General features: G+C 42.4%; 1 protein-coding gene and 2 pseudogenes across 1 annotated transcript; 1 reads left to right on the forward strand and 2 right to left on the reverse strand.

Moving 5' to 3' along the window:
• Positions 1–8,964, forward strand: part of LOC120050750 — a 49,015-nt pseudogene extending 40,051 nt beyond the window's left edge.
• A 2,305-nt stretch (positions 8,965–11,269) lies between these two features.
• Positions 11,270–21,656, reverse strand: LOC120050751 (annotated as a pseudogene).
• Positions 21,657–21,938: 282 nt separating this feature from the next.
• On the reverse strand, positions 21,939–24,448 carry LOC120050490 (glucagon-1). Its single transcript, XM_038997077.1, has 6 exons — positions 24,363–24,448; positions 24,066–24,166; positions 23,634–23,807; positions 22,936–23,052; positions 22,220–22,363; positions 21,939–21,963 (listed from the first exon to the last, which is right to left on the reverse strand). Exons 2-6 carry the CDS (start codon positions 24,158–24,160, stop codon positions 21,939–21,941), a joined length of 555 nt encoding a protein of 184 aa, XP_038853005.1. The 5' UTR covers positions 24,161–24,166; positions 24,363–24,448.
• Positions 24,449–27,363: the final 2,915 nt, after the last annotated feature.

The following is a 27,363-nucleotide window of genomic DNA, read 5'->3' on the forward strand; positions in this document are numbered from 1 at the left end:
GCTACCCGAAGCGTTTGACCCAAGTTAAACGATTTAAAGGCAATGCTATCAAATACTCAAATAGGTGTTGATCCTAATTGACCTAACACAGGGAATTTTTACTCTGATTAAATGTCAATAATTGTGAAAAACGGAGTTTAAATGTATTTGGCTAAGGTGTATGTAAACTTGCGACTTCAACTGTATATATGCGAACAGATCTGGGACCAGGCTAATTGGAAATATATTGGCAGATAATGTTAAGTAGTACTGTACCACTGACATATTGACGGCTCCACTATAAATATATTTAATGTTAGTGACTCCATTTCCACTATGCAAAGATTTGGACAGAATCAAAGTGCGTGCATGAGTGACTGGCTTATGCTGAATCATGTCTCTCTTAACCAAGTCATTCATGCACGCTCGCACTTTGCATTGCAGTCACTTATTGTGTGTGTGTGTGTGTGTGCATGCATGTGTGTGTGTGTCCGTGTATGTGTGCGCTCGTGTAAAAATCGGTGACAACCTCGGCCCAAGAAGGAATGTCCTTTTGGTCTAATGGTTAAGACGTTGGCCTCCCGAGTGGGAGATGGGGGTTCGCATCCCACCAGTTACACGTGTGTGTGTGTGTGCATGTTTTTGTCCACAGGGACTATGACCTGTCCTACCTCTCCCTGAGGGCCTGTATCGGCCTGTGGACGGCGTTCCTCTGCCTGGTCCTGGTGGCTACAGACGCTAGCTCCCTGGTCTGTTACATCACCCGCTTCACAGAGGAGGCCTTCGCCTCGCTCATCTGCATCATCTTCATCTACGAGGCCCTGGAGAAACTCATCCACCTGGGGGAACACTACCCCATCAACATGAACAACAACCTGCAGAAACTCACCCAGTACTCGTAAGTCATGGAAATAGTATTAGTTAGTGGAACTAATACTCGTAAGTGGATCAAATAGTCATAAGTGGACCTGGTATTCCTCTAACTACCAGTACTTGTAAGTGCAACTAGTAAACTTAACTGTAGTACTCATAGGGGGAAGTAGTACTCCTTTAACTGCCAACAAATTAAACTAGTATTCTTAACCTGTAGTATACTCTTAGAAAAAAAGGTGCTATCTAGAACCTAAAAGGGTTCTTCGGGTGTCCCCACGGGAGAACCCTTTGAAGAACCGTTTTTTGTTCCAGGGTGAACCCTGTTGTTTCCAGGTAGAACTATTTTGGGTTCCATGTAGAACCCTTCCCACAGAGTGCTTTGATGATGTAGCTAGCTAACACTAAAACTATGTGTACAGGACTCTGGTATACTGTCTGTGTTTTGGTTTCAAAAAACTGTTTTCCAAAAATGAGTACACCCTTTTTTCTAAGAGTGTACTCATTAATGGAACCAGTACTCCACTAACTACCGCTACTCTTAAGTGGAACTAGTAGTGGTAGGAGTAAATTTGACCTCTTTGTTTAAGCAGCATTCTTAAGTGTAAGTAGTAGTCCACTTACAATACTGCAGGTGGAAAACAGTTTTTTGGGGCCAAAACACAGACAGTATACCAGAGTCCTGTACACATAGTTTTAGTGTTAGCTAGCTACATCATCAAAGCACAGATGGGCAATATGGGAAGTTTATCCAGTTTTTCGGTAATGCTCCAAGATTATTGCAGTATGCTGAATAATCCCATGTGTAAACCCAGGGACGTACATTAATACATTATGTAATCGTTCCAAGTCGATGTAATGTACGGTCAAGTTAATGTTTTCCGTACATTGGTGACGTCATCGAGATGAATCTTTATGGGTCATTCTATGTCATTTCGTGAAGCCATGTCACCCGCCATCTCAGATTGTTCTGAAATCCTTTCTGTAGTTAGAAACAGATAAGATTAGGATTCCTGAAACGTTATTTTGTTGAAATATGATTTGATCTCTGAGAAATTAAATTGATGTCACCCAAATTGGCTGTTTTAATTTATAGGATTCATATAATCTTAAACAAATATAGTACCTAACATCCGATTTGGACCATAATTCTTCATAACAATGAGTAAGACTTGAGGAATCCAATGAAAGCCACCCACTGAACCCCCACATCCCACACCAAACCCACCCCAACAACCAGTATACAGTATCAGTTCTCTATGTCTGGCACGTAGTACGGAGCTGCTGCTTGGAGTATTGCATCTTCATCCTTTGTAATGTATTCCCTGTGAATCTTGTGATGTTTTTTCCCCCCCTGTTCAGAGAAATTAGCCATCGAAGTCACTTGTATTCTGTATCATAAATTAATGTGAAGGTACCAAGTTTTGGCCACTAGATGCCGCTGTTCCTGATACTGCCACCACACCCTTTTATCCATTTTGCTGGTCTCTTGTGTTTATTAAATGGATCACAACATTTTCTTTGCTACTTTAGGTAGACAACCAATTGCTTTTGCTCATATAAATCCTAAAAATAAAAATGGCCAATTTGGGTGCAATCCTTTAATTTCTCAGAAATCTATATTTCAACAAAATAATATTTCAGGAACGCTAATCTTATCCGTTTCTAACTACAGAAAGGATTTCAGAACAATCCAAATCCTCTTTCTTGCGCTTTTTGCGGTGGAACAACTCATATAATAGAGGACACAGATGTGTTGACATGTTTAGACTAAGGCTGGAACATGACGAGTGTGTGTGTATGTGTTTACTCGTGCACGTGTGTGTGTACTTGTGTGTGTCTGCGGGCTTGTGTGTGACTGTTTATGTGTGTGTGTGTTTACTCATGTGTGTGTGTGTGTACCCATGCATATGTGTGTTGTGCTCTGGCAGGTGTGCGTGTGTGGAGCCAAAGGATCCCAGCAACTCCACTCTGAGGTACTGGGAGGACAGGAACATCACTGCATCAGAGGTCAACTGGACCAGCATGGAGGTCAAGGTAAAGAGGGGTTTGAAGCCTAAAAGCCCTGATCTTGGGTTCAGGGGGATGAAGCCATGCTCTGTAAGGACTACCTCCTTCTGTAGCGGAGCACCAGCCGCACTGTGCAATCATCACATGAACTTCTAGAGGTCAGGAGTATTACAGTGCAGGGTCAGGCACTACAGGGTACTATTGACCAATAACCACCCCCTGAAGTAATATTGAGACATGATTGTTGTCTCTACCTTCTTAGCCTTTGTGCTGTTGTCTGTGCCCAATAATGTTTCTACCATGTTTTGTGCTGCTACCATGTTGTGTTGCTACCATGTTGTTGTCATGTTGTGTTGCTACCATGCTGTGTTGTCATGTGTTGCTGCCATGCTATTTTGTTGACCTAGGTCTCTATGTAGTGTTGTGGTGTCTCTCTTGTCGGGATGTGTGTTTTGTCCTATATTTTAATTCAATTTTTTATTTGTAATTCCAGCCCCAGTCCCCGCAGGAGGTCTTTTGCCTTTTGATAGGCCGTCATTGTAAATAAGAATTTGTTCTTAACTGACTTGCCTAGTTAAATAAAGGTTACATAAATAAAAAACTAACAATCTTTACTCAATTACTTCTAAAACATCACTCATCAGCAAATTGCTACAAATATTATATTGTATAAATATAGTGTATTTTTCATGGTGAAATAGCAATCCCCTGGAGAGGGGTGTGAGGCTATAGGGATAGACATTGTCTCTTGGTGGTACAATGTGTTTCCCCAGAGGGAACAGAACAGTGTCAGGATTAAAGACACGTAGACAGGATTTAACCACCCACACTCACCATAGAGCGTTCTTTAAGTGTTCACTGTGACTCTGTCACACTTCTGAAGGCTTAGTGTGTCAATCTCACTCCCACGTATGCACACACACATGCATGCACATACTGTATGCACACCTGCATGGAGCCTGTCACGCACACATGCACGCACGAACACACACACACACACACACACACACACACACACACACACACACACACACACACACACACACACACACACACACACACACACACACACACACACACACACACACACACACACACACACACACACACACACACACACACTATGTGACTGCAATCCAAAGTGCATGCGTGCATGTATGAATGACTGGGTTCACACAGACATGGTTCAGCATTGGCCAGTCACTCATGCCCTTTGATTCTGTCCAAATCAGTGCATGGAGGACATGAAATATATTTATAGTGGAGCCATTCCTATGAAATGTCAGTGGTAGAGTACTACAGATTATATGTACAAACATTTTATCTAACGTTGAGTGTGCCAATGCATTTCCAAATAGCCTGGTTCCAGATCTGTTAAGTGTGTAAAGCCTATGGTTGTGGCAACCATACAGTAAGAGTTGGCTATACAAAGTGCAAACAGATCTGGGACCAGAGGCTAACTTCGACTGGGTCTTATTATCTTTCCTATCTAGGTAACTCATGCCTTACAGTGGCCGTGTCCAAATACTCATACTTGCTTTCTAAATAGCAGGCTTTTTGGGTATGCGAAAAAATAAAGTTTTATTGTATGTGAAATGTTAAAAAAAAAGGTGTATGCTTTAAATGCCAGGATGTCATACTCAGTTTGCTACAACACTATTGAGGAAGAGGATCGTCTTTTCACACCCACGTGTGTTTGACAGCTGATAATCAGAATAGGTGATGCGCTCTTCCAACATAAACAAATAGTGGGGAACAAGTGCGATTGTGCATTAGATGACGCTTTCTCAGTGTGGATGAGTAGTATGTTGATATTTGTTGCTTACTGAATAGCCTACATTTTTACTAAACAGCACGTTCTAAATCGTATGTAGTACTGTTTGTACACAGTAGGTAGCTTTAGTATGTAGTAGTCAAGATGGCCAGTCTATCCTGTTTAACTTCATAGGAAATATATGGGGTATGGGGTTCCACTCAGGTCTCTCTCTGTATCTTCCTGTTGTAGGAGTGCTTTGTGTTCCGGGGGGAGTTTGAGGGCAGTGCCTGTGGCCCCCACGGACCCTACATTCCTGACGTCCTCTTCTGGTCCGTGATCCTCTTCTTCTCTACTGTCTTCATGTCCGCTTTCCTCAAGGAGTTCAAGACCAGCCGCTACTTCCCCACCAAGGCACGTCCATCTACACCTCATGCTTCCTGAGTGCAAGGAATGTGGACCGGTAGACACATGTGCAGGGATTTCAATGATATTTGATTGATTGATGCTTGTCCCTTAATCTCTCCGACTTTGGTGGCTGTATCAGTGTTCAACCGCCTACTGGTGCCTCATTGTATGAAATAATATGATAATCTACTCATTCTGTTTCAATCATATGGCAATGAGTGCTGTTGTGTGCTGCGGGAGTAAGAATGGATTTTCCGGTATACTGATGCCCCCTTGTGGCGTCTGAGATCCTACACTTATTGCACTTTATTATTATTGTTATTATTATGATTATTTGCCTTTATTTAACCAGGTAAGTCATTGAGAACACATTGTCTTTTACAACAACAACGACCTGAACAAGATGGATGTGATACACCGTGCCGCCAAGCAGACAAGTGAAGACTTTGCAGACAATTCACTTGTATTCAAATGACACTGAGCACTAGGAAATTCACCATAAGCTCAGTTCCTAGTTAGACTGTGAGTTTCTCTTGCTCTTCAGGTGAGGGCCCAGATCAGTGACTTTGCTGTTTTCATCACCATCCTCACCATGGTCCTAGTGGACTATGCCCTGGGAATCCCCTCACCCAAACTGCAGGTCCCCAACAAGTTCAAGGTGAGTACACACACACACACACACACACACACACACACACACACACACACACACACACACACACACACACACACACACACACACACACACACACACACACACACACACACACACACACACACACACGGATCATGATCATGTTCACTCCCTCCCACAGCCAACCAGAGACGACCGTGGTTGGATAGTGAACCCAATAGGACGCAACCCATGGTGGACCACTATAATCGCGGTCCTCCCTGCGCTGCTCTGCACCATCCTCATCTTCATGGACCAACAGATCACTGCTGTTATCATCAACAGGAAGGAGCACAAACTGAAGGTAATGGCTGCCAATTCAAGTCATTCTACTGTGTCAGATTCTACTGCTATATGATGTTAAAAATGATCACAGCTAAAGTGTGAAATTGAAAATGTAACAGATCATTATTACAATATAATTAACAGTCTAAGCCCTAAAAGCTGATTTCTATTTTTGGGTTTTGACCAAACATTTTTTGGGGACTATTTAATCTCTGTCCCATTTGGCTATGGCTGCCATTTCAACTAAAGCCTTGCATGCTGTTCCTCATTTCTCCATAACTAAAGATCTGAACAGTATACAGTATATCTCCTTGTTGTTAATGTATCATAGACTATGTATACTGCCTGTATCTCTGCTGTATGGATGCTATAACCCCACATCTCTGGATCCCATCAACAGAAGGGCTGTGGCTACCACCTGGACCTGTTTGTGGTGGGGGTGATGCTGGGGGTGTGTTCTGTGATGGGCCTGCCCTGGTTCGTGGCAGCCACCGTGCTCTCCATCTCCCACGTCAACAGCCTGAAGCTGGAGTCAGAGTGCTCGGCCCCCGGGGAACAGCCCAAGTTCCTGGGGATCAGAGAGCAGCGCTTCACCGGCCTCATGATCTTCCTACTCATGGGCTGCTCCGTGTTCATGACCTCTGTCCTCAAGGTGAGGGAGGTCCGAGGTCAGACCTCAGATATACATGAGATCAATTACAACAAACACACACTTTAGCACAGTCACACACACAAGTGCATGTGCATAGTCCCACGCATACATAACTGTTGAAGACTAAATGGAGCGCTGTCTGTTTCCAGTTTATCCCCATGCCTGTACTGTATGGAGTGTTCTTGTACATGGGAGCGTCCTCACTGAGAGGTATCCAGTTCTTTGACCGTCTCAAGCTGTTTGGCATGCCGGCCAAGCACCAGCCAGACTTCATCTACCTGAGACACGTTCCCCTGAGGAAGGTCCACCTCTTCACCATCATCCAGCTCAGCTGCCTGGTCCTGCTGTGGGTCATCAAGACCTCAAATTATGCCATCGTCTTCCCCATGATGGTAACGTGTGTGGAGGGTGGGGTTGTGTTTGGGTGTGTAGGGTGGGCGTGTTGCTGGGGGGGGGGTCTGTGCGTGCACGAGAGAGAGATTGAGAAAGAGATGTCATGTCTGAGTAAGTTGGCATTTATTTAGCTTTTATATTTAATTCGGTATTCACCTTAAGCTTTACGTACAGTAGGTACAGCACGTGTCGATGTCATTCACCACACTTAGTTGACAGGAGGAGAATGTAAGGTGGATTGCTTCTCTCCTCTAGGTGTTGGCTCTGGTGTTCATCCGTAAGCTTCTGGACTTCATGTTCACCAAGAAGGAGCTGAGCTGGCTGGACGACCTGATGCCTGAGTGGAAGAAGAAGAAACTAGAGGAAGGAGAAGAAGAAGAGGTATACAGTACTTGGTGCTCTTAAACATATTGAAGCCATACAGCTATGTTAGCACATTATGACTCTATCAGTCATCTGGGCTTGTGGTGCAATAGTGTGTGATTTTTAACAGTCACTTTCTTAATTTCTGTCTCTCCAGGAGGAGCCCAGTATTATAGTGGATGAGGAGGAGGGGATAGTCACTTTGCCACTGGAAGGAAATTACAAGTAAGTCCAACTAACAAAACATCCAGAGACTGTGGGCACTAAAAGGTTAGTTAAAAAAAAAACCCGGTACAGGTTTTGGTGACTAACTATAGAGGGCCATGTTGCGCATGAGTTGTGTCAATTGTTCTGCCAATACCGTCGCACAACCACACTTTTTTTTAGTGGCAGCAACAGAAAACATGATTTCAGCTAATTCAAGATCGGGGCCTAATCATCAAAACATGTCAGAGGATGTCTTGACCATGAGAACATGCAGTGACTGACAGAGCATACTTGGTTTTGTAGGAGCGATCCCGCGACGGTGAACATTTCTGACGAGATGTCCAAAGGCTCCTTCGGGAACGTGTGGAATAGTATTAGTCCCAGTGACAGCTCCAAGAAGGATCCAAGCTCCAAAAGGTTGGAATGTCCACCAATCAATCAATACAAACCTTTCAGCAAAAATGCCATTTAATCTATTTATTAGACCTGTATATTAGCCGCAAGCCATTTACCTGTCCATTCAACTACTTTCCTGTTTTCTATTGTTCATGGTGTGAATACTGTAAAATATATTTCATGTGGATATTAATGTAGATATCAAAAGGTGAATTTTGTCCTGCCCTTCGTTGTAGAGATATAGATGTTCATTAACTTCTATCTTGACTCCTATCCTTTCTCATTCCATTCCCATCATAAGCTCCCCTTCCTAACCTCTCGGAAGCTCATATCCTAAAGGCAAGTGACTCCCAATCCTCAGTGGCATGGTGTTACATATCTTGTTACAAACCCCGTTGCAGTTTTCTAGAACCAACGTGCAGTTTATGATGTGGAGGTGACAATATGAACGTGAATGGTCTTTGTCGTGCAAGTGTTCCCTTAGTTTGAGTGTGGGACTTCAGTCTTAAGTACCCTGGAGCGACCTGTTATCTTTTGACCCATAAAGATCCACAGTAAAAAAACACCAACTCAAAGCTGGCACTCAGTTGTCAACAAATGTCCCAAGGTGTCTCTCTTTGTTTTGAATGTTTCATGCTCACTGGTTTGGGGAATGTGAATGCATGTGTATGGTGGAGACACGCACGCACGCACACACACACACACACACAGCATGCTCTGGTGTGGTTTGCCTCTGGACAACTGCATGTTTAGGGTGGTTATGCATGATGGTAATATCACCCCAAGTCAATGGATTGCGTGACACTTCTGCCATGCAGGGCTCCAATACACAATGCCATCCAGCTGGTCAGTTCAGTGGTATATGTAGTGTCTCCTCTAATGCTGTTTGTGACACGTAGCCTTTTGTTTTCCAGCGGTTGCGAGAGAAGACATAAGAGGAAGGACTCAAAGTTGGACAGGGAGACGAGTTTGTGATCCATACCGGCTTCGTCACCGTTCTGTGGAAAATAACTCCTGACGTGCCACACTCGACCACCTCTGAACTGTGCTGCACCATGCGTTCTCGTCATGTAAGACTGTGTGTGTGTGCAACTCATGTAAATCTTTTAGAAACAGTGTTACCCTATGGAGGAACCAACAAACATTTACTGTGATTATTTTCTATGTATGTCAATGTATGGTGATACCAGCAACAGAGGAAGCAAGGAATTCATATTATTATGTGTATCTACCCGTGGGCCAATTTATTACAGATGTAGGATCTTAATTTGAGCAAGTTTTCTACAGCAGGAAAATAATCCTGAAGTAACATGAAATGTGTGGATTATAATTAATGGACATTTTTGTAAGGGCTGAACATATTTTCATAAGGTAAAATCAAGTCTGAAATTTTTTGGTGAAAATTACAAAACTTCAGAAGCCTTTTTAAACCGTAAATACACTACATGTTTTACAAGTATTTCTGCAACAGGGTGATCAAATTAAGATCCTACATCTGTATCAACCAAATGGTTTTTAAAGAAACGTTACTTTTTAACGGAATCGTTTGTATTTTGTATGTTTTTTTCTATTTTTTCAACATAGTAATCCTTAAAAAACAAATCTATTACAATATACAATGAAAATCTTGTTCATGGAATAAGCAATGTGTGTTTTGTTTTGTCATTTGACATCATTATCGGGTCTGTGCACTTAACGATACGAAAACAGTGTACTGTATATTTATCAAATTAAAGTGTTAAATGTTTAAAAAAAAATCTTGAAAGCTCATTTGTAAAATTTTCGCTGACATTTCCCTTTAGATTTGTTGATAGTATGTTTTTCTCCATTACAGTGTGGAGGCAGGTCAGTGTTATATTTCAGGCATTGGGGACTATTACATTCCAGTTAGCATAGCAGCATAGCCCTGCCATTCTATACCTATTGGGAATGTGATTCCTACAGGGTTTTAACCATAGACTTACAAAGAACATCATGTAGTAATTTATAGGATCTCTGGTTTTAACGATCAAATTGTCTTTGAAGTCTTTAGATGACCGTGAGAGATACAGTGCCTTCAGAAAGTATTCACACTGCTTGACTTTTCCCACATTTTGTTGTTTCAGCCCGAATTTAAAATTAATACAATTTTGATATTTTTGTCACTGGCCTACACACAATACCCCATAATGTTAGTGGAATTATGTTTTTTTAAATTAACAAATGAATTCAAATGAAAAGCTAAAATGTATTGACTCAGGGAGTTGAATACTTATCTAATCAAGATATATTAGTTTTTTATTTCATTTTTACAGATGTTAGAATTTTATTCCAATTTGACAGAGTATTTTGTGTAGCTCTTTGACAAAAAAAATACAATTGAATCAATTTTAATCCCACTTTGTAACACAAAATGTGGAAAAAGTCAAGGGGTGTGAATATTTTCTGAAGGCTCTGTACGTGTACATGTGTGTTCCACGGGCATACAAATGTGTTTTACCGGCATAATGTTCCAGTCACCCTGTCGGTACGTTATGTGATATCTTCTCCTGCATTCCAGTTTGTTTGACACCTACAAAGTGATGTTGTGTTCGGATTCTGAACTACCAGTAACTGTATTTAAACACCTGCACAAAGGTGAATCAAACTTAGCGGTGTCTTTCTACAGGATGTTGTGGTTAATTGATAGAAATGCAATAATAGCTTTGTGAGAAAGGGCAAAATGTAATAAAGTGAAGACTCTTAACGATGTACTATACATAGTATATTTTATTCATGTGTAAAATGTTACTAATATGTTACTAAAAACGTTGAATTGGGGTAACCGAAAACGTGTGATTTTTATGTTGTCGACGTCTATCCCATTGTACTGTGTTGTGATGGACTTTACTTATTAGAGAAATAATAACGAGTCAATATCAAATTTTGGCCACTTGTAGAAATCTGCCTTAAAATGTAGTATTGATAGCTGAAGACAAGTTGATGTTTAAGAATTTATCGACTCATCTGTGTAAAATGACCAATTCAGATATTTGTTGTTCTATTATAAATGTGATTTGTTATACGAGCGAAAGAGAAATGTACGAAACAATAAAGTGACTGAAACATCCTTTCATTTGGTGAACGTTCATATCTTGGCCATCAACTTCTGTTCCGAGATGAAATGATACCAACACTCATTAACCCCTAACACATCACAGTTCAAAACCAAATCGCCAATGACATTACCTCCTTTTAATCTGCTCCAATAACTTGCCTCATATACAGTGCTCTCCACAGTCTCAATAAAGGAACCGGGCCCCTATCCTTGGCCTTTGAGGAGCTGGGTGTCCTCTGCCTTTGGGGACATCTTGTTGGTCGAGTACTTCCGGTTGAACTCTGTGAAGTGCTACATAAGAAATACTATGGCTGTTAGGACAGTTTCAGGGAAAACATTTATAATATGGCTGTGACTTTTCTAAAGGTACATCATACACAGCTGTGTGTGTGTGGGTATGTGAAGGCACGTCCGATTGTGAGCGTGTACATGAACCTATTCATGCATACATTTTAGTCATTTAGCAGACGCTCTTATCCAGAGCAATTAGTGTTAAGTGCCTTTATCAAGGGCACATCGGCAGATTTTTCAACTAGTTGACCCAGGGATTCGAACCACCAACCTTTCGGTTTCTGGCCCAATACTCTTAACCGCTAGGCTACCTGTCGCTAGGCTACCTGTCGCTAGGCTACCTGTCGCTAGGCTACCTGTCGCTAGGCTACCTGTCGCTAGGCTACCTGTCGCTAGGCTACCTGTCACTAGGCTACCTGTCACTAGGCTACCTTCTGTGTGCTCTGGTAGATGGCTTTGATGTGTTGGTTGTGCTCCACCAGGGCCTTTCTGAACAGCAGCACACGACACTCCAGGAACATGACCATGCCGTGGATGGATGAGGGAGCCTGTCGGGTCACTCCACAGGCCTTGGTGTAGAAGAAACGGGCCTTCTCCCACTCACACAGACGGGCATACCTAGGCCGAACCCACCCCTGGAACACACACCATGAGACCCAACCTATGGTAGTGGTCCTCTGTAGTTCAGTTAGTAGAGCATGGAGCTTGCAATGTCGGTTCGATTCCCGGGACCAACTATACGTAAAATGTCACTTTGGATAAAAGCATCAACTAAATGGCAATTATAATTATTATCCATTAGTTCCTTAACTAAGATATGTCACGTGGAGATTGTGTCCCACAGGGATGGAATATGCAACTTGCCTGAGTAGAGCAGGAAGTCAAAGCAGGCTGCATAGAGCCAGCCTTTAGCCGTGCTGATGCGGGTCCCGTTTCCCAGGTACTCCAGACTCTGCATCAGCTGGACACACTCCTCATACCTGGGTATCATAGTACTCAACAGTAGATAAGGTACACATCCCAGTAAAAGAAACAAGTAGAAGTAGTGCTTCACCTCAGTGTGAGGAGGGGTGTGTGAAGGACAGAGATCACCAACATGTCCAGGCCCTGGCGGTTCGTCAGCTTGCTGATTTGCTCTGCTCGGAGACCTGAGAAGTAGAACTTCTTTCAATACTGAAACTTTTTTGATATTAATTTTTTCTCTCTCCGTCTTGTCTCGCTTGCTTACACACTTATTTGTTTCAACCGAACACACACTACCTCACCAATGCAACACACACATCCACTCCTCTCCTCTCCTCACTGGACGGAGTCATGCAGGGCTCTGGAGTAGAGCTTGACGTTGGAGAGGGAGCGCATAAAGTAGCTGGTGAGGATCAGGCCCTCCATGCAGTCAGGCATCTCACAAGTTCCACACAGCATCCTCTCATAGATCTTACACTGGTCGTCCAGACCACTCAGCTGACAGTACTGGAGGTAGTCAATGCACGAGAAGATGGTCTAGAGACAGAGTAGGTGTGTCTGTGAGTGAGAGGGATGTTGAAGAGTGTATGGGTGACTGTATACCAGGGTTCCCCAACTGGTGCCCCCCAAGTTTTCGGCGCAAATTTTTTTTTTATTGTTTGACAGACTAAAAACGCCAGGAAATCAGCGGCAAGTGATTTTAATTTAAGAAATCTTTTCCCAAGTATTCCCACTCATTATAGAGAGAAATGTGTTTGTATACAAATGTAAGGAAGGTTTGAAATTATTATGTTTTGGTCAAACATTATATTGTATCTGTTTGGGCTTCTTGCGGTCATTTTGCAGTCTACAAATTATTTGTAATTACTGTATGTTTCCAGCCCCCGACCATCCGCTCAAGAAAAAAATTGTTCCGCGGCTGAATCTAGTTCATGATCCCTGCTGTATACTCCCTCTCTCTTAAGGATGGAAGACACAGAAAATAATGTCAGAAAATCTATATTTCCTGAATGGTGTCTCTTTTTCCTCTCTCCACCCTCGACACACTGAACCGTGTTGTGTTCGAGATTTCTACTGACCGACCAAACCCATTTCCCCCGTTTTCCTGTAAAAAACAGAGAAGCAGAGTAAACAACCACCTTGTTCTCCTCTGCAGTCTTCTGGGCCGAGTTCATCTCCATAGTGATGGCCAGCGATGCTCTCCTCATGCAGCCGATCTGTCACATGTATGACAGACAGCAGATCTGCTCGTGGAGGAACGCCAGCTTCTTCTCTCTTTGGACACTATGACAACAACAATAACATCTAAACAAAAAAAAACTTTAAAAAGTGGAGCATGCACACGATTGTAAGATCCATTCAATTGTTTGTGGAGTGCCTACATCACCACTGTGCTAGAGTTTATTTTTATAAAACGTTTTACTGTTTGAGTTGAATGCAGATAAATTATGAAATTGTCGTTTGTGGTATGTTTTGTCGTCAATAAATGGAAAATAGTTGATATTATAGTGCTTGCTATATATAAATATATATTAATTTGTTTAATCTTTATAGGGGCTTGTTGAACATAGAACACACCCAGGGTTGTCAACGTTCTTGGATCTGTAGCACAGACTCTTCATCTTCTCACAGACGTACTTCAGGGACATGGCCACGCGGTTCGTAGGGAGACGTCTGTTCAGGAGCCGTAGGGCGCTGGCAAACATGCTCTCAGCCTCCTCGATTTGGCCTGTGTTGTACAACACCTAAATGTACAATAAACTGTACACTTCACTTTGAGAAAAGCGTTATTTTGTATAAATGCAAATCATTATTATTATCCTTTTAGATTATAAATAACATTTCAGTGAACTCTTACCTCCCCTCTGAGACGGAAAACACAGGCTCTCTCAAAGTTATTGATTTTCACTTTGACTTTCGGGTCGGCAGTCTTAAAGGCTGGCTTGCCCACTTTCAGATTATCAAGTATGATCTTGGCTCTGTTTAAATAGGATAGGGCCTGTGAGAGAGTACTTCTGTACGAGCGTGAACAGATCAGAAAAAAGTGCAAAGGACACACACACCTTGAGATTGTTGGACAGGTAGGCCGAAACTGCGGCGGTCTCTAGCAGGTAAAGGTTTTTGGGAACGTCGCCCACGCCCGTGCAGTGGCGCACCATGTGGCACAGCACACACTCCGTCACCTGGGCACACCTATACTTCCTGGTTCTGTCCACTGTGGTGTACTCATCTACCACAGAATCTAGTTCAACAAGAACTCGTCCTCCTCACTGAGGCACGCAAACACACAAATACATTTGTAATGGAATCAGCCCACTTGTCTTACTGGCCAGCTGATCTGGGACCAGGGGTAGAGTATAAAACCTTACCTGTTGGGACGCAAAGGGCTGACCTGGTTCAGTTGTATAGACTCTGAGAGGTGGAGAGGAGAACAACACCAACAGCACACGTCAAATCAACCCTCAATGGTTACTTAGATCAGCTGGTTATTGCGTCACTATTATCAATCTGCATGAGCGTGTGTGTGAAGTGTTTGTGTGTGTGTGTTTGGGCGAGCATGAGTGTTTGTGTCTGTCTCTCAGGGAGTGTTTGTGTGTGTTTCTCAGCTTGCGTGTGCTTCTCTAGCGGAGAGGTCAGTGGGCCCATCACTCACCCTTGGGGAGCCCCAGTGTACTTTGGCCTAGGAACAGGGCCTCCCCAGACTCTTGTATGTCGGTTGGATCTCGATGAGGTTGTTCCCTATAGCCGCCTTGTGGACGAAGATGAACTCGGCGATGCCGCAGTCCCTGCAGCGGTGGGCATGTTTGAGGAAGTAGCTGGCACAGAGTGAAAGTTTTCCTTGTCTGCGCTAGCCTCAGCTCCACTACCGACCTTCACGGACGTCTTCTTGGCTGTCCTGGACACAGTAGCAGTTGAGCGCGCCCCAGCACTCTGACTCCTTGGTGAGTTGCTGGGTGAACTGCTTGGGCTTGGAGTCGCACTCAAACGTGCCCGACTTGAACAGGGAGGCGAGCGACAGGTTGAGCTTGTCAGGGTTTTCTGACTCTGGCAGGATGTTGATGAGCATTTGCGTGGTGATGGTTTGGCCGATGATGGCAGCACACTTCACCACCATCTGTTATGCTGGCTACAGGTGGTCTAGGTGGGCCAGGGCCATACCTGAATAGAATTCACTTTTATTAGTAGCTCAGTTGGTAGAGCATGGCGCTTACAATGCCAGGATAGTGGGTTCGATTCCTGGGACCACCCATATGTAAAATATATGCATGCATGACTAAGTCGCTTTGGATAAAAGCGTCCTCTAAATGGCACTTATTATATTATTAGTAGGCCTATAGATATGCCTGGAAAGAAAACATCCTTAATGATTTTAGTGTTTTATTTATGAGTCATTTCTATCAAATAAGACTAATGAGATGAGGTTGTAGTGTTTGTGGGCAGAATACAGGATCCCTGTACTACACCTTTCAATGTCAGAGAGATGGAAACTTTGTGGAATTTGGCAGCTTCTCCGACAAAACAGACCAAAGCACGGTCGACAAAATGGTCCAGGGCTGTGATCTTGCGAGATTTCAACACGGATGCCTTGGGTGGCCCTGCAACCTTACAGTGTTTCACAAACTGGGAAACCTGCCACTCATATATTCTCAGCCAATAGGTCTGTCTGTTTCACAGACAAGGGTGTTAATAGGCCGGGAGACCTCCCACTCAGACATTTTCAGCCAACAGATCCATCTTCCTACCCAGCGTTCCGGCCCTGGCGTCCTCCTCTTGCCCCACCTGGCTGGGTTTGGAGCAGTGTACCACCAGGGTGGGCTCAGGGAACAGGATGTCTACGTTTTTAGCCTCCTCCTCCTCCTCCACCTCCTCGACCACGATCAGATTGCCCAGATTACAGACTCTTCAAGAGCTCCTCACAGTAGTATGGAACTCCATGGCTTCTCTCCACCAGGAACCTAGAAAACAGATTACACTTTTAATTTATACATATGTTTTTATAAGGTAACTCCGGCTTCTTCTGTGAGATATTCATGTAATGAGACAATGACAGCCTTAGAATGAGTCTTCATAAAATAGCTATACAGTCGACAAGCCAATTCAAAAGTGTACATTTAAATAAATTACTTTTTACTTCCTCTGGATAACGGTGCTTCGGTTTAGTTTAGGTATTCACAACAGTCCCAATTCCCAAGCCATTGTCTTTGAGGAGTCTATGGTCAAATGCTTGTATTTGTCTTGTTTCACTGCATGTACAAGTGGGTAACCTGAACGTGTGTGAGGTGTGAAACTCCCAACTCCCCCTGAGACACCCTCGGAGAGTCGATATGTGTAATGTATGTGTATTCACACAGTGTGTGTGTGCGTGTTTGTGTACACGTACAGCTCCACCTCGCTAGGGATGCGGACCACCCCCAGGATCTGGCAGGCTAGCTGGGCGATGACGGGGAGCTCCAGCCCAGGCAGGTTAAGGTAGAGGGTCCAGGGGTCCTTGATGATGCGGCTAAGCTCCGGGAAGGGCCCGCTCTGACTGGTGTGGGGGAGGAGGGCCATACACACCAGAACCGAGGCTCTTTCACATGCTTCGAGCAGGAGGGCCAATGAGGCTTGAGCCACAAAGTGAGCCTGGTCCAGCACATATGCGCACGGCTCGTCCTCGGGGAACTGGACAGACCACACACACGTAGTTATCACGTATCAATTGATTTCTAAGTCATCAAACAATCAATTGCCACCTAAGTCATGTTTTTACATCATCCACGTTATTATCTTCCACAGTACATTGCAAAACAACTCCAGAAAGTAGTTCCTCATCTTCTTGTTCTTCTTGACTGTCCATGAGTGACATCCTTAGACACAGGAAACTAAAAGCATAGAACAGATCTTACAGAAAAGATCCATCTACCCTCGTTAGCTACTACGAAACAGAATAATAACTTTCAGAAAAGGAACGTTCAGAGATCTCACCTACCTTGACTAGCAGGATACCATTGAGAAGGCAGACGTTCTGCCTCATCTTTGGGTCTAGGATCTTGGTGAGGAGGACACCCTCTCGCTCGGCGTAGCTCTTACAGTTCTGCACTGACCTGACTCCATCCTTGGCTGTTCTGTATACCACCTCAGCCAGCAGGCGGCACTTGCCATAGCCGATAGGCCCCTCGTAGATCAAAACATTGTTGTAGTTGTTGTGACCGGGCAGCCCTGGCCTCCAAGAAGCCCTTCAGCATGCCGGAGTACACTTCAATTTCTTTCTCTCGGCCTCGGGAGCATTTGAGCGCAACATATCATTCAAATCAACGTGATCTTCCACGATGAATGCATGTCCTTCATAATCGTCAATACTTGAGAAAACTCACCCAAAAGAGGATACCCCTCCTCTCTCTCAACGGACATAGGTGCTTTACCAACAGTTCTGGAGATGACATTTTGTTTAATAAGTATGTATGTTCTTATTACAATTGCAATATGTCTCACTATGTAGCATTTCAATAGAAGAAAGCCACAACAATACACAGAATTATCTAACATGACAATAGTACAGTGCTCAATATGAAAGTGAGTAGGAGTCACGAGTTAATGGACTATAAATGATGTTGGTCACATCAGATGGTCGTACATCTGATGTTTATTGGTCATGAACTGATATAGGACTCCAGTGTTCTTGACTCCCCTTCATGGCTTTCTTGGGCAGCTCGTTCAAATAAAACGCGGGCAGTTCTGAATAGTAGCAAGTCTCGCTGTCGCGTGACACCACCCCGGGGTTGTGCATCATCAGCCGTGACGCCAGGTTCACCTTACGACCAATCACTAACAGCAAAGGACACAGAAGGTAGAGTTCAAAGTTCGTAGGTCAAACTGGTAAAACTTGTACAAAATCTGAACACAATAGTATGCGAGTTCAAATAATATAAAAGGTGCTACAACAAGTTATAGTAAGGTGGCAGTGGCAAAGCACAGTTCTACCTGAGAGTTCAAGACGATGTCAAGGGGATTGTACCTGTGTATTCATGCCTCACTGGATGTCCTACTACACCACAGAATATTGGACCTGTGGTTACTCCAACAGAGACAGTCCTGTTGGACAACATTGGACCTTTTGTTAACTACCTATACAACATATTGCACTCAAGTGTAATACAGATGTAGGATCTTAATTTGAGCCAGTTTGCTAGAGCAGGAAAATAGTCCTGTAGCAACAGGAAATGTGAATTATTATGTGGATTGTAATTCATAGACATTTTTGTAGGAGTTGATACATTTTTCATAAGGGAAAATCAAGTCTGAAATTTCAAAGTGGAAATTACACACTTCAGAAGCCTTTTTAAACCTCAAATACACTACAAATTTAAAATGTCCTGCAACAGGGTGATCAAATTAAAATCCTACATCTGTAGCTTGATAAAAAGTAAAGGCATGTGGTCCTAGAATATTAGGCTGAAATGGGCCTTACTTGAGGTTTCGGATCTCTTTCTGGCAAAGGTCATGAGGCGTGGGCACTCTCATCCTCCCGCTTGTCCCCAGGGAGCCCAAACAGACAGAGGAAAGTACAGCCCTGCAACATACTCCTTGTTATTTAAAAACATACAGTGGGTTTGACTGAAGAAGAAAGTATTGGTGAGTGCCCCCGTTTTTCTCATTGCCACCGGGAACAGAGAACTGCTGGGGTGTATTCATTAGTTCACACCGTACCAAAACGTTTTGCAACAACGTGTTTCTTATTGTACAAGTTCAGGTTAGTCCCTCCCAGTTTCATCCCGTTTGCTTTCATTTGGTTCCTAGTGAATAAACCCCCAGGATTCCACCTTGAATAAACCACTAACTGACCTTGTCAAACATGAACACTTTGTTGACCCTCCTGTGGTGCTTGACTATCTGCTGACCGATGCCAATGGCAGCCTGGTGGATGGTCATACACTGCTCCTGGTCACTCTCTCCTCCCTTGAACTGCATGTTGACAAACACTATGGTGGCCGGGCGCATCTCAGACAGATACCCCAGAGGCTAGTCGTCATCTATCTAATGAGGGAGGAGAGGTCAGAATAGAAAACCATGGTTACGTTCCAGTGACCATACTAGCATACTTATTAGAATGTTTGCTCAATACATTTCTTAATTCTAGGTAAGTAGTAGTGTGGACGTTAAAACCGCGCCTACATTTATACATTCACAAATACATGATTCTGATTTTGAAAAACAAAATTGTTTTTGTAAATAAAGAGGACGGTAGTAGGTAGGTTCTTACGTTCTGCAAAACCGTTTTCATGATGTACTTCCGTAAAGTTTTCTCGAGCTCGGCGTTTGGCATCAGTCGAGATGCTCTCCTCACACAATCTGTAGACCAAAAAAAGGACTGGTTAGGCTGTTACAACACAACCATGCAAGTAGAAATATCACAGGCTGATATCTAGCTACTCTCTTTACTGTACCTCTTGTCACTTATTCATGCTCTACAGACGTTCCTATTGAATCCTGGTACTTCTCAACAGAGAAACTGGGCTCTCGCTTGATGTATCGCACCTGCATTGAATGACACTATTTACATACAGTCATCTTGCGACCACCCGCCTACTTGAAACTGCATTTATCATAGCTGTATCCATCTATCCATCTATCCCCCACACACACCTTCACGGCTCTCTCGACAGCAGAGGATAAAGGGTATCATATTTGAGGTTCTAGTTGCCTATGAAGTCAAGTGTAGCCGGATAATCAGGGCACAAATTCACAAAGTGTATAGTACTGATCTAGGATCAGTTCCCCCTTATTCAAATCAAAATGAAATCAAATTCTATTCATACACATATTTAGCAGATGTTATTGCAGGTGCAGTGAAATGCCAGTGATTGATTTCAAAGGAAAAACTGATCCTAGATCTGCACTCTTTGTGAATACAGGCCCTGGTGTTATAGCACCAACATGTCTCTCAGCCTGTATGAGACTCAGACAACGACCTATTTTAACTTTCAGCTGACAGCCCACATCCGTCTCCTGGACTCCACACTGGTCCTAGATGTTGAGGCTGCATTTGACCACCAGGGAGATTACTTCACTGAGCTGGACCCTCTCCACCGTCCATAGAGCCAAGATGGCATCGCCTGTGATTAAAAGTTGTTTGGCCATGACGAGTAGAATAGTACTGTAGCTAGGAATTGTGATCATGGTGAATCTTTGTCTTAAAGCTGAGAGGGAAGCCTATTGTTACCTGCATAATTCATAATATCTCCCCCAGCATCAAGGATATCTGAAATACAGGCAACAAACATTGCTTGGTAATATTTTTTTTTTGACTAACTTAGTCTAAGTTAAGTTAACTAACGGTACATCAGGTTAGATTGATATTGTATTGCTTTAACTTAATGAAACCACAGCTAATTTACGACTGACTGTTTCCCCAATGTAGCTGTTGAGTGTGCGTGTCAACTCGTCTGCTCCATAGTCTTTCTTGCTACTCAAACTGAATTTCTCAGTCAGATTAGTGAAGCCTAAAAAATATACAAAATGGATTAGTTGACTTTTAGCTAGTGGGTTAGCTAGCTAGCTTAGCTAGCTAGCTAACCCACTAGCTAGCTAACGTTAGCTAGCTAGCTTCTAAATGTAGATCGAAACGGGATTCCAGCTCATGTTAGCTAGCGAGATAGCTAATGTAGCTAGCTAAATTACTGAGATTAGTTTGCCTGATACATCCGCGAAGAGAAGGACTCCATGGAAGTTCTCTGCGTAGAGGGTATCGTTAATGAGGGTGCTGTAGACAACAAGATCAGGTACATGGGCAGCTATTTTGCTTATTTTGTACGAGTCCTCTATCTCACCCTCTCCCTTTATCCAACCAATTTTAGCTGTAGTTTAGGGGCATCGTGTTTTTCCGTTGAGCTAATCTGAACAGTCGTTTTTTTCCGTGAACGTTCTAGAATTCAGCTGTTCACTAAAAACTCTGGTTCACCAATTCAAAAAGAAGAAGCTATTATAAGTATTTTCTATAACTAAAAAGGACGTTACTTGAATGCCATGCATTTCGGTTTCAGAACCATGGACAGAGCTTCTTTGAGACGCAAAACCACAGTTTCTCAACTCTAGTCTAGTACATAAACTACTATCATTGGCACAACAGTTGAATGTTGTGATGGGTTTTTTTCAGCACCATGAACTGAAATAGTTTGGGATTCCATTGGTATGGATGCATGGCTAGTCAAAAACATAGTACAGCAAACACAATGAAAGAGTTTAATTTTGCAGAGCAGGTTTTGATACATATGGGATAAAAACCAAATTCACACAAATGTTACCAGATAGTTTTGCACATTATATCTGAGTTTTTACCATGTTCCCTTTCTTTCAACATTACAAATATAGAAAATAATGTTAATTTATAGAAAAATATTTGTATAATTTGACAACTGACCTGATGCATTATGCACCACAAAGTTAAGGAAGAATACATGATCTGGGTTTTTTTTATCACATAATGTAGAGTAAACAATCTAAGTATTTCCAACATTGTATCAACATTACAACAATGCTAAGCAGTATGGCTTTTTAAGTATGGCTTTTAGTTTTTGTCAAGGTTTATCATTTGTAGCACAGTATCCACGTTTCTCTTGAACAAGGAAGCGTTTGTCTTCTTTCAATGATCTTCTTGACGTTTGTTACTGAAATAAACAATAAACCAAATGATCAATCTGTGACACCATACAGTAACATCGTTTAGTGGGAGAGAGAAAGATACAGAGAAAAAGAGTGTGACAACAAAAAACTATTGATCAAATATTGATGTAGGCAAGACACTCCATTTACAAACGTGTCTAAAATGGCACCATATGCACTCGTTTTAATCAGAGCCTTGGTGCACTATATAGGGAATATGGTACCCTTTCATACAGGTTCTGGTTGTGTTCTGATGTTTACCTTTTCCCTGAGGTTTTGGAGGTCATGACCCAGAGTAAATACTCTTTGGCAGCCAAGCTGTCTAGCACCTTGTTCACGTCGCTGGTGAAGCTCCCATCTACATGTCTTCTGCTCATTGGACCATTCCTGCTCTCCTCTGCAGATCTAGGTACAGTACACAAGATAACACACACTTGTCAGTGGTTCCAAACACAATGCTTCCACACAAAATACTTCCACACTCAATACTTCCACACACAATACTTCTGTACACAATTACCAACCACGTTGGGTTCAACTTTTAGTCGGCTGAAGCAAGAATACAAATTTTCTTCAGGAAATGTACCCTTTTCTAGTTGCGCCTTATGACTATTGGATGATTTCGGAAGTAGTGATCTGTAGCTGTAGTCATTCATTGTGCATTAGAGGACACCTTTGTTCCCTGAACAGGTGTTTATGCACACAGCAACTGTGTGATACGCTCTCTTCCAACCCAGTCAACACAGTCATCCGAGGGGCAAATATCAATAAATGTATCAATAAATGCAGAGCATAGGTTAATGGGATTTATTGGGCACGACCACATGAAATGTCAACACAGGCCTTAAGAAAGCAGAAAGCAACGGTGCGGCAATGGATAAATTAACTAAGTTGTTGATTATCTTTTCTCTCTCTCTTCTTCTCGCGTCAGACATGACACACAAGATGTTGGTACTGTAGGGTGAAGGGAAGCCTACTCTCGTCTGGCCCGTCCTGATTTGAGCCAGGAAACAAAGTCCTTGGCCGCCTGGTCCTGTAGGTAGGTGCTCACGTCGCTGGTGTAGGTCCCATCGGCATGTCGTTTGGATGGACCACTAGATGGAGGTAGAGAGGAAATGGTGTGATGGATACAAAACTCCACTCAACCAATTATAGTACTGTGAAATCATTCTGGCTCAGCTAAAATAGCCTCTGAGTTCTTATAACTGTTTTTCACTAACTTTGCTAGTAAAACCCTCAAATATTGTATTTTAAGTGTATGTATTGATATAGAAGTTGAGGATAAGTTGATAATGAAAATGGATGGGTGGTATTAGTTTCAAAGTGATGAGTAGTGTTAATAACATCAAGATACTTTGTTTGACTTGGAAGGATTGTGTATATGAATATGTTGCTCAGTACATTGCTATCCTTTCTCTGTATGTACAAACAATGCCATAATATACATGGTGCTTTAGACAAACATTTTTGGGATGAAGTTTAAATCTGTAATATCTCCATCCAAATCTTTGATTGTTCAACTCAAGATATACAGTATTCATCACAGTAATAGTTTCCAAAAGACTGAACTGTCCTGGTTCTCATTATGAAAAATATATTATTATTTCTACACCCCGCAGTATAATATGAGTCATAAGCCTAAAAATATATAATATTACTCTGTTGAAACACTCACCCCCTCCTCTTGGAGTTCATAAGCCATTGAACAAAGTCCTGAGCCATCCTTTCTTCCTGGTATTTACTGTACCAGGATTTACTGTACCTGTCGTTAGAGAAGGTTCCCTCGGAATGTCTATTCATGTTAAATACGCCCATCAAATCCTCCAATAGTGGGCCTGCTGTCTCTAAGCTACAGGAGAAGAAGAATCTTTAATGCTGAAATTATGCTGATAGATGCCTCATTATAGTCTACTTTTGATTGACAGTTGCTGTTGGATACGTGTACATTATGTGTTAAACACTAGTCATTCCGTCTGTAGTCTACGTTGATACTGTGCGTTGTGCGCTTTTTTTCCCTATGATATGTTCTGAAAATATTTGTTAAAATATCCCATGGAAAATTGGGATCATTTCCCTCCATGGAAAATATAACATTTTTGAGCTGTACCTTGAGTTGTCCTCAGCCTCTTGTAGAGGGACTTGCCAACTGCTCTGTACAATGACCATGAGGAGCACACCAGCCAGGGAGTGGATGCCAAACATTGTGACCTGCAGACAGAACCACAATTGAGTAACTTAGCCGAAGACAGTCATGTACATTTTACATTGACAAGCAAAAGGCTCCATATCAATCATACATCCATTGACAAAATCAAAGGTTTTGTTCACAATGGAAAAACAAATCCAGTTTTGAAACAGATTTTCCTAAATCAATTAAGACGTGTCCTGGCTGCAAGAAACTCACCTGTTCCTGTTAATGTGCGGGTAGAAGAGATGAAATGTGTGTCTGAAAGGGAGTGATCCTGTGCTTCAGTCCTGGTTCCTTGTGGTTGTATCTTGGTGATCTGACTGGCTGTGGGGGTCTTATATAGCATGGCCATGAGGCCGGGTCTGCTCCGGTGGCCCAATCCTCCCGCTCTCCCACTCTGTTACACCCATTTGTTACTCTCAATCCATTACACATAGGGCCCCGTTTGGTTGCAGTGGATTAACTCGCAATGAAACGTCTGTTTAAAATGGAAGATGTGGCATTATCCATGCGAGAAAACAGCTGTCACTTAGGTGTAGAAATCAAACAAGATGGCATCCTGTCAAATAGTGTGTCGTGTGTGTGTGTGTGTGTGTGTGTGTATGTGTGTGTGTGTGTGTGTGTGTGTGTGTGTGTGTGTGTATGTGTGTGTGTATGTGTGTGTGTGTTTACTGTAAATGGGAAGCTGAGTCAGGGTTTGTGGATTATATTAACTATGATAGAATCAGAGATGGAAACTATTTTTGGGGTGTTTTTCCTTTGGTCACCCATTTAAGACAAGAACATTTCCATTGTGGGTCCTGTTGATCATACGCTTTTAGATAACATGAATTCATGTGTTATTCAAAGCCTATACCTGCATTACCATTTACTGAATGTACTTATAAACCATTTACAGATGATATCAAATGATTATGTCAAACCAAAGTCATTTTGATTTTGATTATAAAGTACCAGTCACGTTTGGACACACCTAATCGTTCAAGGGTTTTTCTTTATTTTTACAATTTTCTACATTGTAGAATAATAGTGAAGACATCAAAACTATGAAATGACACATATGGAATCATGTCGTAACCAAAAAAAGTGTTAAACAAATCAAAATATATTTTATATTTTAAATTCTTCAAAGTAGCCACCCTTTGCCTTGATGACAGCTTTGCACACTCTTGGCATTGTCTCAAACAGCTTAGCTTCATGAGGTCGTCATCTGGAATGCATTTCAATTAACAGGCGTGCCTTGTTAAAAGTTAATTTGTGGAATTTCTTTCCTTCTTAATGTGTTTGAGCCAATCAGTTGTGTCGTGACAAGGTAGGGGTGGTATACAGAAGATAGCCCTATTTTGTAAAAGACAGAGTCCATATTATGGCAAGAACAGCTCAAATAAGAAAAGAGAAACAACAGTCCATCATTACTTTAAGACATGAAGGTCAGTCAATCCGGAAAATGTCAAGAACTTTTAAAGTTTCTTCAAGTGCAGTCGCAAAAACCATCAAGCACTATGATGAAACTGGCTCTCATGAGGACCACCACAGGAAAGAAAGACCCAGAGTTATCTCTGCTGCAGAGGATAAGTTCATTAGAGTTACCATCCTCAGAAATAAATGCTTCACATAATTCAAATAACAGACACATCTCAGCATCAACTGTTCAGAGGAAACTGCGTGAATCAGGCCTCATGGTCGAATTGCTGCAAAGAAACCACTACTAAAGGACACCAATAAGAAGAAGAGACTTTCTTGGGCCAAGAACCACGAGCAATGGACATTAGACTGGTGGAAATCTGTCCTTTGGTCTGGTCTGAGTCCAAATTTGAGATTGTTGGTTCCAACCACCGTGTCTTTGTGATATGCAGAGTAGGTAAACGGATGATCTCCGCATGTGTGGTTCCCACCGTGAAGCATGGAGGAGGAGGTGTGATGGTGCTTTGCTGGTGACACTGTCAGTGATTTATTTAGAATTCAAGGCACACTTAACCAGCATGGCTACCACAGCATTCTGCAGCGATACGCCATCCCATCTGGTCGGCACTTAGTGGGGCTATCATTTGTTTTTCAACAGGACAATGACCCAAAACACATCTCCAGGCTGTGTAAGGGCTAAGGAGAGTGATTGAGTGCTGCAGCAGATGACCTGACCTCGAAATCACCTAACCTCAAACCAATTGAGATGGTTTGGGATGAGTTGGACCGCAGAGTGAAGGAAAAACAAGTGCTCAGCATATGTGGGAACTCCTTTAAGACTGTTGGATAAGCATTCCTCATGAAGCTGGTTGAGAGAATGCCAAGAGTGTGCAAAGCTGTCATCAAGGCAAAGGGTGGCTACTTTGAAGAATCTAAAATCTAAAATATAATTTGATTTGTTTAACACTTTTTTGGTTACGACATGATTCCATATGTGTTATTTCATAGTTTTTGATGTCTTCACTATTATGTAGAAAATAGTACACCATTAAGAGAAACCCTTGAATGAGTAGGTGTGTCCAAACTTTTGTACTGTCGATCCCCTACAGTAAGAATCCACAATCTAGATTTAAACAATTTTATTGAAACAGTATACACACACACTGTAGGTACAAAGGTCTTCCAAGATTCCCTCTATAAAAACATGCAGTATGTTTGTACAATAAAATGCAAAGCAATATAATGCATTGACATTAATGTTGATACCTCGAGGATAAAACAGTGCAATCAAGGCCCCTTAATGGATACAAGTCAGACATGCTTAGTCACTGGCTGATCAGTTCTCACAAAGCTCTTTGGTATTTCAATATAATCACATTCTTCATTTCAAATGTAACCTCATAACTCGCGGTGAGGCTCAGAACGAACAGTGATAGATCAATCCTGCTGACATCATTGTTTCATAACTGCATAGAGAGAGGATAGTCTTTTGGAGTGTATGTTTGGGTACTGGCTCAAACAACTTAATTTATCAAAAAATAGGACAACTTTCAATTACATTTACATAATTTAGTAGACGTTCTTATGCAGCGCTACTAACATGAGCAATTATGGTTAAGTGCCTTGCTCAAGGGCACATCGACAGATTTTTCACCTAGTCGACTTGGCGATTCAAACCAGTGACCTTTTGGTAACTGGCCAAATGGTCTTAACCGCTAGGCAACCTGCTGTCCAAGTGAATTACAAATGAATTTCTGGCAGTTTGGTTATCGTTCGGCAAGCATCAGGTTGGGCATCATTCATTCGAATGGCA

Source organism: Salvelinus namaycush, chromosome 7, assembly GCF_016432855.1.
Source record: "Salvelinus namaycush isolate Seneca chromosome 7, SaNama_1.0, whole genome shotgun sequence".
Classification (NCBI taxonomy): Eukaryota; Metazoa; Chordata; class Actinopteri; order Salmoniformes; family Salmonidae; genus Salvelinus; species Salvelinus namaycush.

What these genes read in the sequence shown, in the direction of transcription:
- LOC120050490 (XM_038997077.1), bottom strand. Translation starts at nt 24,160, where the DNA reads ATGTTTGGCATCCACTCCCTGGCTGGTGTGCTCCTCATGGTCATTGTA. An exon ending in GAGGCTGAGGACAACTCAAG is followed by an intron (nt 23,808 to 24,065) that starts GTACAGCTCAAA and finishes CTTCTCCTGTAG; the next exon opens with CTTAGAGACAGCAGGCCCAC. An exon ending in TCAGGACGGGCCAGACGAGA is followed by an intron (nt 22,364 to 22,935) that starts GTAGGCTTCCCT and finishes TACTGTACCTAG; the next exon opens with ATCTGCAGAGGAGAGCAGGA.